Here is a 17,006-nt window from a genome sequence, read left to right as displayed (position 1 = left end):
GAAACCTAGCTTAGCCATGCTAAGACTCCTAACCAACAGAAACTGTGAGATAATAAACATGTGTTGTTGTTTTAAGCTGCTAAGTGTCTGGTAATTTGCTCTTAATTCACTGCCAGCTCTGAAAGCAGTAGATTTTAGAATAGGAACCAAATCAAAATGTCAGTAGATCTAGAGGCCCCATGTGCTTAGACCAAGTCTTAAGCTCCAATACAAAAGCATGGCTGGCTAAAGTACAGTAGAATTTGAAATAGGATGATAAACATTATCCATAATTAGCTTATTTTTTAAAATCTTGCTCTTTTGGTATTACCAACATATTCCTCTTTAAAAACATGTAATTGATGAAATGATTGTATATATGGCATATATTAGAATTCATCTTAATAATTACACAATTTGAAACTGTTCTAGGTTCCACAGGTACAAATAGGAGCTTAAGAAATTCACATTCTAGAAAGATAGACAAGTAAAATATATAATTTAAATATGTATATAGATTTCTTTGGAAGCATATAGTCTCATTTCCTGCAACTAGTGGGCATAAACAGCTAAGTATCAAGCCCAAGTGTTAATTATAAAGGTAACAATGCTCTAAAGAAAGTAAAATTCTCAATGTCAGCAAGTTTGCCACACTAAGGGCAGATTTCTGAAAGTAGGGAAACCTGAGGCATGGAATGGGGACATCTTAGCTGCATGTACTTGAAATTCCTAAAACTAGATCCCCTGAACCCTCTGAATCTGAGGATTCAGATGCCCCTCCATTTGCTAAAGAAATAAGAAACACACTGCTGAGGCAGACACCAGCATCATTGAGAATACCAGTGTTGGCTTTCCTCTTACTGATAGGGCTGACAGTAAGAGATGTTGTTACTTATCTGGGCTCCCCAAAAACAATCAGATAAAGAGGAGCCTGAAATAGAGGCCAGGCGACAGCTATTAGCAATCAAATACATAGTGAGTATGCCATTATTATAATGAGTGTCAAGGTAGGAGTGGTAGCCACAGAGTATGGATACACATTGCTAAGGAGAAGATCATTGAGCACAGCGTCCCTGGGGGCAAGACAGATGGTCAACTAATGAAGATATGCCCAATCTATATAATCAAAACAAAAATTATGGATGATCAGGAGGCTAAGGGAAACCACCCCAATAACAAGACAAAACTCCTTGCATAGTTTCTGGATCTAAACCAGTTTTCAGACATGGAATCCTGTGACTGAAAGAAAGGATGAGTTGCCAGGAGGAAGAACTCTAACATCATGGAAAGTGAATTCAGCTATTTTCTCAGGTAACAGTAAACACAGGAAAGGAAATAACCCACACATTTTAAGAACTATTGGACACAATGAACCTAGTTGACAGTGACACTGAGAATCCTAGTATCATCATAACCCCACTTTTAAATTGGGGTTATATAGAAAATAAGTAATAAATTGAGTCCTGGCCCAAGTCTGGCCCATGGTGGGCTCAATAATTCCACAGATTCCATTTAGTGGTATTTATAGCAGTCTCCATATAGACATACTTGGTATTCAGAATAACCCCTACATTAGTTCCTTGGCCTGTGGAATTAAGAACTACTATAATGGCCTGGCCAACACGGTGAAATCCTGTCTTTACTAAAAATACAAAAATTAGCTGGGCGTGGTGGTGGGCACTTGTAATCCCAGCTACTCAGGAGGCTGAGGCAGGAGAATCGCTTGAACCCAGGAGGTGGAGACTGTAGTGAGCTGAGATCACACCATTGCACTCCAGTCTGGGAGACAAGAGTGAGACTCTATCTCAAACGAACAAACAAAATCTCTCAGCATTTGCTTGTCTGTAAGGGATTTTATTTCTCCTTCACTTATGAAGCTTAGTTTGGCTGGATATGGCTACCTGAGTTCAAACTATACTACAAGGATACAGTAACTAAAACAGCATGGTACTGGTACCAAAACAGAGATATAGACCAATGGAACAGAACAGAGCCCTCAGAAATAATACCACACATCTACAACTATCTGATCTTTGATAAACCTGACAAAAACAAGAAATGTGGAAAGGATTCCCTATTTAACAAATGGTGCTGGGAAAACTTGCTAGCCATAGGTAGAAAGCTGAAACTGGATCCCTTCCTTACACCTTATACAAAAATTAATTCAAGATGGATTAAAGACTTAAATGTTAGACCTAAAACCATAAAAACCCTAGAAGAAAACCTAGGTAATACCATTCAGGACATAGGCATGGGCAAGGACGTCATGTCTAAAACACCAAAAGCAATGGCAACAAAAGCCAAAATTGACAAATAGGATCTAATTAAACTAAAGAGCTTCTGCACAGTAAAAGAAACTACCATCAGAGTGAACAGGCAACCTACAGAATGGGAGAAAATTTTTGCAATCTACCCATACGACAAAGGGCTAATATCCAGAATCTACAAAGAACTCAAACAAATTTACAAGAAAAAAACCACCCCATCAACAAGTGGGCAAAGGATATGAAAAGACACTTTTCAAAAGAAGACATTTATGCAACCAACAGACACATGAAAAAATGCTCATTATCACTGGCCATCAGAGAAATGCAAATCAAAACCACAATGAGATACCATCTCATGCCAGTTAGAATGGCGATCATTTAAAAAGTCAGGAAACAACAGGTGCTGGAGAGGATGTGGAGAAATAGGGACACTTTTACACTGTTGGTGGGACTGTAAACTAGTTCAACCATTGTGGAAGACAGTGTGGCGATTCCTCAGGGATCTAGAACTAGAAATACCATTTGACCCAGACATCCCATTACTGGGTATATACCCAAAGGACTATAAATCATGCTGCTATAAAGACACATGCACACGTATGTTTATTGCGGCATTATTCACAATAGCAAAGAGTTGGAACCAACCCAAATGTCCAACAATGATAGACTGGTTTAAGAAAATGTGGCACATATACACCATGGAATACTATGCAGCCATAAAAAAGGATGAGTTCATGTCCTTTGTAGGGACATGGATGAAGCTGGAAACCACCATTCTCAGCAAACTATCACAAGGATAAGAAACCAAACCCTGCATGTTCTCACTCATAGGTAGGAAATGAAGAATGAGAACACTTGGACAGGAAGGGGAACATCACACACTGGGGCCTGTTGTGGGGTGGGGGGAGTGGGGAGGGATAGCATTAGGAGATATACCTAATGTAAATGACGAGTTAATGGATGCAGCACACCAACATGGCACATGTATACATATGTAACAAACCTGCACATTGTGCACACGTACCCTAGAACTTAAAGTATAATAATAATAAAAAAATAAAAACAAACAAAAAGAACTACCATAATGGGGAAAGTCAAGCCTAAGCCTCTGAAAATTCCATCTCCCACTGGTGAAAATTACATAAAAAATAAGGGCACAAAGGTGATGGCCTACATTATATTCCTTTTTTTAATTCAACAGTCTGCCCTCTAAAAAAACAGTGCATTGATACATCCTAAAAAATGACAGTGGACTACTATAAACTCAATCAAGTAGTAGCCCCATCTCAGGTTAACATGCCAGATGTTGCATCTTCCCTAAATAATTAATACTGCCCCAAGTACATGATATGCAGACACTGAACTGGTAAATATGTTTTTTTCCATTCCTATCAAGAAGGACCAGAACTATCACATACCCCTGGGATGGACAAAAGGACATACTGATAGTTCTTTCCAGGGTTATGCTAATTCTCCTGCCTTCTATCATAATACAGTCCAAAAAGACTGAGACCATAGGGACATTCTACAGGACATCATATTGGTCCACTATATGGTGAGAAAGAAGTAGTAATTATATTTGAAGTCTTGTTTAGTCATATACTCTTTAGAGGGTAGAAGGTAAATCCTACAAAGATTCAGAGGCCTGTAACACCAGAGAAATTTTTAGAGACCTAGTGGTCATGGGAATGGTCAGATCATCCCCTCTGAGACAAAGGACAAATTATTACCTCTTGTACCTACCACCAATGAGAAGGAAGCACAACACGTGGTAGGTCATCTCTTTGGATTCTGAAGGCAGCATATTCCACACTATGCAATATTGATTGGACTCAATTGCCAAGAATACAGAAGGCTTCCAGCTCAAAATAGAACCCAGAGCAGGAAGACGCTTTAGATAAAGTCCAACCCTGTCACTTGGGCCACATGATATAACAGACTATATGGTATTAAAAGCATCTATGGTGGGAAAAGAAGCCATATACAATTTATGGCAAGTCTCACTAGGAGAATCACAATGTACACACTTGTTCTGGAACAAGGCCATGTAGTCTGCAGTGGAAACCTATATACTACTTCTTGGTATGCTCTTAGCCCTGGTGGAGGGCAAAGATCTAGTCATAAATCATCAATGACCAAACAGCTAGAAGTGCCCCTCATAAGCTAGGGTCTGCTAGGTCTGCAAACTGAAAGGTTGGACAAGCCAAACAATGATTCATTATAAGACAGATGTAGTGATCCATATTTGAGCATCAGTAGGACCAGAGGGCATGAGTAAAATGCATATGAAGGTAACGCAGACTTCCATGCCAACTACTAATATTGTATTGGCATCTCTCCCTCAGCTCACATCTATGGCCACATGAGGGGCCACTTATGGCTACCTGACAAAGGAGGACAAACATCATGCCTGGTTCACTGATGGGATAGCTCAGCATGTGTATGAAAGCCAAAAGTAGACTGGTGCTGTACCACAGCCCTATTCAAGAGTGGCCCTGAAAGAAAGCAATGAAGAAAATAGGGCAGGGCTTCAGATGGCCATCCACTTTGTGTAGAAAAAGAAGGTGCCATGAAGTAAGAATATATACAAACACATAGGGCAGGGCAAATGGCTTGGCTAATTAATAGGCCAACAAGGGAAAATAATTCACAAGATTGAAGAAAAGGATGTCTGGAGAAGTGGTTTGTGAAAATATCCATGGGAATAAGGGGAAAAAAAGATGTATGTATCATGCTTTAAAGCCCTTTGGGTAACGGGGCTCTTTGGATGGTCCTTGAACAAACCATGTCTCCCAGTATCCACGCCCTTCTGTGGACCCCTCTCCTTGTATTTTCTGTGACTTTTTTTTAATACCAAATAGAATATTGTAGGAGTGATGCCACATGAGTCCAAAGCTAGGACAGAATAAGTGGTGTCTCAGAATTATATCTCTGTGAGCCCTGAGCCATCATATAAGAAGTCCTTATAGGGAAACTGCTATGTTAGACCAAAAGTAGGTGCACTGGTTCAGAATCCCATCTAATCATCCCTGCTAAGGTGCCAGATGTGCAAAAGAAGTCATTTTGGACCCTCTAGATGAGCTCATACCACCAGCTAAATTCCACCAGTGTTAACCTCTACAGCATCATTTGAAAAAGAAAAACTACACAGTTGAACCTTGCCTGAATTCCAAACTCACAAAATCATGCAAAAGGTGGTAATTCTAGGTAGTGGCACAAAGTGTTGACTATTTCTCTTCACAAAAATCAAGTATAAGCCTTGAAAAATTGGTCACAATAATTGTATGGCTGTGGAAACCAAACAAAAGCAGATATCAAATTGAGAAAAACTTCTAGAGCTTCAGATAATAACAACAGATATATGTTACCTTCTTACCTAGGGTTGCTTCCATAACTTTCTTCTACTAGAGTACATACATAGGACGGGTCTACTGAAAGGATCAATAAATCTATCAGCGTGAGGATGGCTGGGAAAACCAGCAGCTTTTTTGCTACCAGAAGACATAAACTTGATTTGGGGTGGAGCTGAAAACCCAAGGTTTTGTCAGCTAAAAGAGGCAAACCCAGTAAGAAATAGAAAACCAGCAATTTTTCTAGCCTAAGGCGTGGTCCAACAAAGGGTGAAGCAGACCAGTCAGAAATTTGACAGGAAGACCATGGAAATAAGAGACCCTCAGAAAAGCTAAATACACTCTCCACATATATCAGGCTAAGAAATTATACCACTTCTTAGACACAGGGGAGATCCTGAGAGAGCACGGTAGAAAGTAAAACCCAAGGGTTACTTGAGAACTGGCTGAACTTTAAATGTGTCTGTATACCACACAAACATTAAATGGCATAAGGTGGAGGCTTTCAAATTCAAGATATTTGAGCACAACTTCTACCCAGATCTTTGGCTAACAATTTGGATCATGACCCAAAGAGTAGAGACTTCAGAGGGACACATACCACAGGGAGACAAATTCTACATTTTAAGTCCAAGAAAGTTACTATAAAAAGGAAAAGAAAAAAGAAAACTTAATCCTCAGGAAAATCTGTAAGAATCCAGAGTTATTACATGATCATCACTTAAAATGCCCAATTTTCAACCAAAAATTATAAGACATTCAAAGAAATAGGGAAACATTACTCATAACTAGGAAAAAAATCATTCAAAGAAACTGACTGCTACGGACTAAATGTCTGCATGCCCCTCCTGCCAAATTCATGTGTTGAAGCCTTAATCCCCAATATAATAGTTTTTGAGGTGAAGCTTTTGGGAAGTCATGAGAGTGGAGTCTTCATGATGGAATTAGTACCTTTATAAGAAGAAACACAAGAGAGATTATCTCTCCCACATCATGTAAGGATACAGCAAAAAGAGCTATTTGCAACTTGGAAAGAGGGCCCCCACTAGACACTGAATCTGCCAGCACCTTAATCTCAAACTTCCCAACCTCCAGAACTGTAAAAAATAAACATCTGCTTTTTAAGCTATCCAGTCTATGGTAATTTGGTATAGTAGCCTGAGCTAAGATACGGACTCTCAGTGGAACAGAGGTTGGATTTAGCAGACAAAGATTTTAAAGCAGCTATTAAAAATATATTCAAAAATGAAAAAAAAAAAACCTTGTCAAGGAATTACAGGAAAATAAGAACTCAGTAAGTACACATAATTTTATTTCCTATAATAAATTGTATTGCTTAAAAAGTGAAGCAAAGTAATTTAAATTCTGAAGAAAATAAATGTCCAGCAGAAAAATTATAAGCATAATTATAACAATATTTAATTTTTAAAACTTAATTTTTTTAGTTTTTCAAAGTTAAAAAAGTATTAATGATTATTTTCTCATTTTTAGAAAATATCAACTGATCTCAAGATAACTTTATCGAAAATGAACAATGCATACTGTACTGTAATCCAGGGATTGGCAAACTTTTTCTCTAAAGAGCCAGATAGCAAATATTTTAGAAGCAAAAGAGCAAAATTGAAGCTATTATGTAGGTCTTAAGTAAAAACAATGAAGACAAACTTCCACAATTTTTATTGATGAAACTTAAAATATAAAATAATAATTGACTATAATTTTTGAAATATAGACCTATACATTTTGGGGATAACATTTCACTTAATTAGGGTTCAATGTTAGTGTTTCCTATCATCGAAATTTCATCTGCTACCACTGATCTGTATTAAGAGGTATTTGATCTTCAAAAATTTTCTTTTCATACAGATAGGTACTGCCAAACGCTGATATCAATTGATAAACATATAATCTAATTATGCATATTTATCCCTTTTAATACATTTCTAGGTTTTTACTAGATTCTTCTACTAAAAGCTTGGCATGTTATTATACTGCAGATTAGTCATTTCTAGTTGAAGGTCCTCAACTGCACAATTAAACAAATTTTGAAATACGGAGGTTTCTTTGTATTCACATTGAAGTCTGAGAAACATTGCTGGAACTGTACTTTGACCTTAGAAGATATTTCTACTGCAAAATTCTGCAGGGACAGAGATCTTGCTATTTTGTTTTAACTTTTGACACCAAGTAAAGTATATAAAACAGCTTGACATTAGTTAAGATTCAAACATTAATTGTTGAAATAACTTTACCACAGTATAAGTTTCTCTTAAAATAGTTATTTTTTTGTCTCACAATTTTGGGTTAAGTTCATTAAGAAAAGTCACCAAATCTGGTGACTTAAATTTTCAAATTTTTCTGGACTTTGCTTTCCCGTGAGTTGATAATACCGTGATGGGTGTTTAATCTGGTAACATGTGATCCACATTCCATGGTGCCTTAAAGCTGTAACATTCAAAGTCCGCTTTCGTTATCCTTTCTTGACATGACATAATGTGCGCACAGTTAATAAAAAATTAATGAAATGACACAGCATGGCTGTGTGCATGCTACTCAAAACACTGTGGAGTTACAAACAAGTCACTGTAATTTGTAGTTGCTGAGCAGCACTGCAAAGCAATGAGAGCACAACATGTAATCTGTCTCAACTACTCAACTCTGTCATAAAAAAAGTATCAATGAAAGAACCGATAGGCAATACATAAATGGCTGGGTTGGCTGTGTTTAAATAAAATTTAGTTTACATAAACTAAAATTTAAATTTCATGTGATTTTCATATCACAAAATATTTAAGTTTTTTTAACCATTCAAAAATGTAAAAAACATTCCAAGTTCAAAAACAAGAGATATACAGAAAAGTGATGGGCTGAATTGTGCCCACAAACCATAGTTTATCTATCCCTGATCTAAACTGCATTATTTGATCATTTTCTCAAGTGACACTTCCTAATAAATGGATAATCTCCCACATGCAGTAAAAGTACATTGTATACCCAAAAGGTTGAGGCTTAAATAAGAAGTCAAGTTGTTTTGCTGCTAAACTAACTCTAAAATCCTTTCACTTGTGTAATATTTCTAGCACAAGCTAACAAAAATAAAAGCCTACCCCAGATACAATTTTCTAGGATGAATCAACTACCATATATGCAGTTAAATTTACAGTCCAAGATTTTACCCCTGTACCCCAAAGCTGGAATTCTAGAGCAAGAAAAAATGCTATCTTATTTCATGTTTCATACTCTAGTATTACATATTATTGACATTTGATATATTTTAGCTGAAAGAAATAATGAATAAATGAATGAATGAATCTACTCTATCCCTCTTGAAATATTGAATTAGTCTTAAACCCAACTTATCTGCTATTTCAATGCTTTTTCAGGTCAATTATAAATGCCCTATACACCATTTGTAATACCATTAGGACATTTGCTCTTTTATGTCTCTCATCAATTAATAATAATAATATAATAATAATATATCCTCCACAAAAGTATACATTTTTCTATCCATTGAACAAATTTAATCATCAAATGTTTAAAGCTTTACTAAATATTAAAATCTAGGCATCCTCTACTGAATTCCAATCCAACATAACAGCCTTCACTTTCAATTAAAATTTGGGCCAGGTGCAGTGGCTCATGGCTATAATCCCAGCACTTTAGGAGGCCAAGGCAGGCCAATTACCTGAGGTCAGGAGTTATAATGATGCCTAATATAGCAACAAAGGAATTTATTATATCCATGTAACATCAATGTGATTGAGTCCTTTTTATTCAAGGGTAAAGTCCTAAGACTCACATTAAAATTGGAATAATTATTTAGCATAAGATTATTTTACCGATAGGTGGAGTGAATACATAAGAGAATAATCAATCTTTGACTTTTAAAAACTTTTACTTGTGAAAGTCTTAGTAAATTTTATTACAAGTCAGGAGTGGTGGCTCACAACTGTAATCCCAGCACTTTGGGAGGCTGAGGCAGGAGGATTGCTGGAGCCCAGGTGTTCAAGACCATCCTGCGCAACATAGTAAGACCTCATCTCTAATAAAAATAAAAAAATTAGCTGGGCTCGGTGGTGAAAGCCTGTGGTCCCAGCTACTTGGCGAGCTGAGACAGAAGGATTTCTTGAGCCCAAGAGGTCAAGACTGCAGTGAGCTATGATTAGCCACTGCACTCCAGCCTGGATAACAGAGTGAGACCCTGTCTCAAATTAAAAAAAAAAAATTGTTATCTAGCTATCTAAGAATTTTTAACATATTCTTATTATTAGAATTTGTCCTAAAAATTTTTGAGTCCAATTGGTTTAGAATTCCTTAGATGTTTAATTGGTCTGAAATACCACAAATTAATATTTTCCTCACACTGCTAATGTATATTGTCTTCAACAGCCTATCTTCTTTACAAACATATAGTAAATTCATTACTTAAAAATTATAAAAAATTATGAGATTATGTAAGTCAGTAAATTTCACTAATGATACTTACAACATCTAAACTCAGATAAATACAAAGCCGACATCTTTTGGGTTTGTTTTAAAAGCTTAAAGGATAATGCTTCTATCTGAAAGGTGTAGTCTATTTTTCCTTCCTCCTATGCTAGGTCTTCTCTCCAAATTAATCCACCACCATTTCCATTCACCCTCTCATCTTACAAAGTAAGTAAAAGTGTGTTGTGCTAATTTCAAAACTGTAAGAATTGATTCAAACATTTCATAATTTATAGCTAGAAAACTAAACACATGTATTCTTACATTTGCTAGGCCACTTTTTACACAAAATTTTATACAGAAACAAAAAAAGGCCTGCAACTACCAGGTAAAAATAGTCAGATTAGGCCATGAGACACAGAAGAAACTAAAACTCTCCACAACAGACCTCAGCTTAAAGAAGATCAAATGGGGCATCTTTTGTGCAGTTGGGCAAATGGTTGACAACATGGCTATTTAATTAAAGTGAAAAATTTCACTGGATTATAATATTAAGATTAAAATATATCTAATGAAAAGTTCAGAATCTATTATACAAGATATTAATTCACCACTGAAACCAATTTCTAGACCTTTCTCTGGGTCTAAACGTGAAACACGAGCATCAAGTAAGTCACAAAATTCTAATATAAGTGAGTAACTTTAAAACATTTTTGGCCATAATCTACAGAAAGAAATATATATTTTACATTATAACAAAACAAAAATTTACCAAACACAATTATCCTTACTCTGTGAACTTGACTTTGATATTTTCTACTCTATTCTAGTCTACTCTTTTTTAAAAAATGATGGTTATGATCCTCTCAATTGGTTCTGAAAGTGAAGTGGGGAGGAGACCCAATGAAGTGGATAAGGATGAGGACGAGAGTTGGAGATGGTGAACTTTGCCCCACAAGAGATATTTTGTAATGTCTGGGGATATTTCTGGCTGTCACAACTGTGATTAGGGGTGCTACTGGCATCTAGTAGGTAGAGGCCAGGGATGCTGTTAAATACCTTACAAAGCATGAGATAGTGCAACACAACAATTATCCAGCCTCAAATGTTAATAGTGCTGAGGTTGAGAAACCTGCTATAGACTACTCAATAAGAAAATAATAGATCAAATTACAAATCCAATATTACTTTTTAAGGCTATAAAAAAATATATTTTAAACTTTGAGAAGAATGTTCAAAATATTTAAATTCAGAAATACTATGACATTAGCAATCTAAGACTTACCTCCTTCTATAGCCCAAAGGCAAAAAACAAACACACACACAAAAAACGAAAAAGAAAAAAAATCAATTTGCAATTTCCTAACCGAACAGAAAGTATGGGAAAGCGATCAATTTAGTGTTATAAAAAGCAAACTATATCACACTGAGTAAAAGAAAAGTGTTACAAGACATACAGAGTGCGCAAAAATCAGTAAATACAACTAATGCTTCTTTCCTCTGAAGTCCTACGGTACCTGTTTAGTACAATTGCCTTATATTGCTAGTTATTTTAGATTTTCAATTTCCAGAATAGAAAAAATGTGTAAATCATTTCTACATTTTCCACTGGATCCAGTCCAACACCTTGCAAATTATAGGCACTGAAAGAGTTCTTGGCAGAAAAATGAGTAAATAGGTGTTCAGTATTCAGTGAGACACTGAATTACATCTCAAAATTACATCTCAACAAGTTAAGCATATTCTTTCCACCCTGAAAACAAGCTTCATTCAGTTTAGGACAGATCTTGGAAGAGGTGAAACCAACACAAATGACCACATCCGTATGACCACAATTATACTTTCATTCAAAGCTCTTGAGAGTTGTCCTATAGAAGTCTTAACTATCACAGAACATTAAGTAATCCAAAAATGATTTGAATACCGTATGATGAGTATTGTGTATACACAGTCTCATTTGATCCTTACAATGACTGAACAATAAAGATACTATTATCCTGATTTACAGATTTATAGGTAAAGAAACAGACCTAGAGTGGTTAAAAAGGTAGAACAAAATCACATAGTGAAGGACAGAACCAGGGTTTGATCATCCTCTTTTACTCCAAAACTGATACTCTTCCCATGAAACCTCTCTGTTTTTGTTACACAAACAATGGCCCAGTCATTGTAATTAGCAGCATCATTTAACAGAACATACTGAATGAAATGACATCTATTATAAATTTGAGTGAAACTCTGTATATTTAAAATAATGAAATCCATCCGAAGTGACAAGTAAGAGACGAGCCAAAGTCACTAACACACCAATAAGGCTAAAGATAGAAGAAGAAAAGAAACAGAATATCCAAAAGGACAGCAGAGAAAAAAAAATTAGGTAGAGTAAATTATAAACTTGCTACCAATTTCCAAGGAATTTTATTATTTATAGACCAGGAAAGATTCTGCTACGTAGTAGAAGCTATGATGTACTAGGACCTCGAAAAAAAATTATTCTGCAATGATAATGTTCCCTGGTGCTATTTATAAAGTGTTGGTTAACATTTTAAAATTAGATAACTTGATGCAAATTTGCCTTGCATATTTTTGAAAGATTATGCACAAAATTGAAAAAAAACAGAAAAGTAAAGACAAGGAGAAAGATATCTGAGTTGTAAAACACATTCTTTGGAGTTATTTAGTGTAGGGATAATAAAGAAAAGTGATGATTATTTTTTAAAAGTTGGTTTGTTCTCAGAATGATGTCTCTCCATATAAAAATACAGAAAAACATGTTTAAAATTCACTAACAAAATTTCTTTAACTATTAGGAAGAATTTTCTAACATTAGTTAACTATCAAAGATGAATCACAATGTTAGATACTTCTAAAGGTAATTTATTCCCAAATCAAATTGCCAATTTTCCACAAATAATAAAAAAATGCTACTTTAATGATGAAAAGTCAAGACATAACTCAATCTCTTTCCCATAATACCCCAGTGTCTCAACAGCTACAATTTATCCTCACTGAATTCAATTATTGGGGGAAATATCAAACAGAAAAAAGATTACTTCATTCAAGTTTATTCTTCCAAATTCAAATTAAAGTGTAGTTTTCTGCCAAATACATGTTGGCAGAAACTGTCCTCTGTGAAACAAATGATTAAATAAATGAGAAAGAGGCCTGTCTTCAAGAGCGTCTATTAGAAGTTCAAGTTTTGGAATAAAAAAAAGTGAAAGCCATTTTTTTCTATATTTGATAAATGTTTTAGTTTTGCTAATTTGTTTCAAATAGGATTTTAATTTAACTCATATATACCTTTTTACTTATATGAGACTTTTATAAGTGGATACTTCGGAATACTAAAATAAAGATATCACATATAAAAAAGCTTTCAAGCACTGAATTGATACATTTCTGAGTTTTTTACATTTTTATGTGGTACAAGTGAAGGCATTACTTTAGCAAAGGATAATAGAAATACCTACCAGATAGAATCTAAACCAAACCACCAAAGATAACAAAACTATCCTTTTTCTTATTTTTTAGTATCATGATATACTCTGGCAAATGTGAAAAATGACCAAACTAAAGATTATTAAATATACTTAAGGAAGTACTACAGCTTAGGGAAAATAAAATCTCTATATACTCCATAAAAAAATTAATTAAGATCGATAGTTGCTCTTTATAGATAACTATATTTTAATAAGCAAGTTTTTCTTAGTATTTATCATTTGAATGCAACAAATATGAAATATCCCTAATGTGATTTTTTAAAACTTCATATGCATTTCCCCAACCCTATTTGTTGAATAGTTTATCTCTCTCCCCTTGGATTGTTGTGCATTTTATATTTTATCATTTATTAGTTTTAATATATTATATTAGAATTTCACCGATATGTCCAAATTTTCTATCAGTATCACATTTTCAATTATTGTCATTTTATACTATCTGGTCAAGTGAGTTCTCCCTCACTACTCTTAATTATTCTTACAAGTGTTGTTTCTTCCAGATTAACTTTAGAAATAAAATACTTCAAGGGTCCAACTGGTATTATGTCTAGAATGTTATTAACTCCAAGAGATTATCTGCAAAGAGCTTGCATCTTTATACTACTTAGCCTTCCTAATTAGGAACATGAAATGAACCGCTACTCACATCTTCCTTATGTTACTCAGTAAAATTTTATGGCTCTTCCTGTGGGCCCCTCATTTCTTGTTAGTTATTTTTATATCACATTTTTTATTTTTAATTCAGAATGGAAACAATTAATGTGTTCTAACTAATTATTTTGGTACAGTATAAAATGATTCCATAATCATTTCATACCTAGCTCCTTTCTTGAATTCCCTTAGTGATTCCTGTTGATTCGATAAACAAAAAATGGACTATTCATCAAATAGTATAAGGAAATTGGGGGTAGGAGGTTGGTATGATACTCATCCATCTGGTATATTTTTGTCATACACCAAAATAAATACAAGAATGTTAAAAAAGTTAATGGTTAAAAATAATTTAAAAATGAGATAATATACAGTTAAATACTTAATTGATTTGGAAGCGAATAAAGAGCTTTTAAAGATGAAAATAATGGAAAAAAATCACCAAATACAAAGGTTTAGATACATTAAATTCAACAGTTTAAAATAAACAAATTAAAATACTAGATAAACATTAAAATGAGAAATGTATTTGGCAAATAATAGTTAAATGGGGTAAAATCCTAACTATATAAAAAGTGCTTATAAATCAATAATAGAAAAACTAATACCCAGAAAAAGATGGGCAGAAGGAATTAAAGGAATGAACAGATAATTCACAGAAGATATCAAATGCAGATAAACATATAAAACATTCAACTTTACAATCAAATTCAAATTAAAATGACAAAGAGAGCATTTTTGTGGCTATTCAATTGGCAAAGATTTGGTGAATTGAGACTGAAAACTCAAGTACATTTGACAAGAGTAAAGCATGTTACAACCTTTTTGGAAAGCAATTTGGTAATCTGAATTAAAGCTTAAAATAATCCAAAGTACAAATATATATTTTTGAAATACTCAAGAGATGTACGCAAAAAGTATGTATAAAGATAACCATTATAATTTTTACATTGGCAAATGGAAGCCACGGCAATGCCCCAAATAAAGAAATATTTAGTTTGTGGTATAATCTTATGATAGAATATTAGTGTAGCTATTTAAAACGTATTACTAAAGAACATCTAATGGCTTGAAAAAAATCACTTATGATGTGATAACAATTGAAAGCATCAGTATACAAAATTATATATAGCATGATATCAATTTTATAAATCTATAAACCATACATGCATAGGAAAAAAAAGAAAGAAAATACAATAAAAGGTTAACAATGGTTATATCTGGGGGAAGAAATATGGATAACTTGCATTTCATTCTTTATGCTTTGAGGACTTTTTCAGATGTTTTATAGTGAATATATTGTTACTTTTATAAGGAGACAAAAAATAAATGTTATTTTAAAAACTACAGTTAATGGATATTTTTGAAATATGCTGTCAAATGATACAAGAAAACTTTCAGAAACAAAGCAAGAAGGCAATTTTTAAAAATCAATAGAACATCATTCTGTCGTTCTTATACATGAACAACAGAAGATACTTTTTATAACACGAAATTTTCTTCACACGTTCGATGCCATTAAAAGACTTTTAAAATAAAGCTACTAGTAATACCTATTAAATTTTCACTCAGAAATGCAATCTATTAAAAAAACGCTTATCTAATCAATTACAGCAAAATGTATGATTAGAAAGCTTACCTTTTTCACTTACACTCTCACTTTCAATCTCAACATCATCACAACTTGTATATTCAGGCGTGGAAGCCAATTCCTCCTCTGAACTGCTCAACGAAACCTGGCGCATTTTACCGCCTTTCTTTGATTTATGAGGCTTTGGTGGTGGAGGTCTCACTGACTCTGACTGGTCTGAACTGAGAGAATCATTCCTTAACATCGTTTCCATTTTTTCCCGTTTTGTTTTTCTTACAGCAGAGCTAGGATCTAAGTGGTGCTGTTTCCGTAGTGAGTCAGTACGCCTCAAGTCTGGTCTATCTATGGGTAGTGGACTCCTCCTGGGGGTAGGAGGACTATGGTTTGTGGTCCTTTGTGCATAAGAACTTGGTCCCTGAGCCTCTCGAGTTCTTTCCATTGAATAAGATCGCTGATTTTCCATGGCAGCTCTACGTTCTGATATAGATCTTTGCCTTGATGGTCGATCCATCCTTAGCATAGAAATCCTGGAATCTTCCAGATCAGCATTTGCCAAAGAAACATCACTATGCCTTCTCTCATGCCGTGCTCGGGACACTTCAGCATGGATCCGCATTTGTTCTTCATAGGGTTGTGGCTTTACTGGATAACGGGCCAAATTCGGATCACTTCGGTAGCGTGACTGGTACTCTTCCTCTCTCCTTTGCCTTTCGTATTCATCTCTGCTTTCCACATCCTCATCATCTACAATATATTCTTTGGAATGCCTATGACTTCTCCTGTTGGAGTCCCTATAACTTAAATGATCAGAGTCTTCATAAAACTGAGGTTCATGTTGAGATCGCCTATCAGCATAATCTGATGGAGATCTAGGCATTGCGGTATCCGAAGTAGCATACTGTGAATATTCCTCTCTTTCTTCCCTTTGGTCGTATCTTCTATTCTGATCTCTGGACACAGATGGGCTTCTTTTCCTAAGTAACCAAAGGAAAAGAACAATGAGAAGAGCAAAAGTTTATCAATTTTACATTTCATTGATTTGCTGGCAGGTTGATGGATAACTAAGTAGTCCTTTTGCCTTTTTAAAATTTCATTTTAAAGGCATAGTGTAACAATAGTTTTAGTAGTATTCATTATATTCAGTTCAAATAAGTACTTTGTTGTGGTTATTAAGTGCCTGCAACACTATATCTGGAATATGCTTATGCTTGAAAATTAGATAATATGATATTCCACT

General features: G+C 34.6%; 1 protein-coding gene across 49 annotated transcripts in view; it reads right to left on the bottom strand.

Moving 5' to 3' along the window:
- RIMS2 (regulating synaptic membrane exocytosis 2) overlaps positions 1–17,006 on the bottom strand; it is a 729,498-nt gene that overhangs the window by 351,141 nt on the left and 361,351 nt on the right. For all 49 annotated transcript variants that reach the window (XM_063816523.1, XM_063816526.1, XM_063816527.1 and 46 more), the window contains one exon: positions 15,818–16,743. In XM_063816523.1, coding sequence (XP_063672593.1) covers positions 15,818–16,743 — 926 coding nt within the window. The remainder of the gene's footprint in view (positions 1–15,817; positions 16,744–17,006) is intronic.

The sequence above is a fragment of the Pan troglodytes genome, chromosome 7 (assembly GCF_028858775.2).
Source record: "Pan troglodytes isolate AG18354 chromosome 7, NHGRI_mPanTro3-v2.0_pri, whole genome shotgun sequence".
Lineage (NCBI taxonomy): Eukaryota > Metazoa > Chordata > Mammalia > Primates > Hominidae > Pan > Pan troglodytes.
This window is presented reverse-complemented; position numbering and strand designations above follow the sequence as displayed.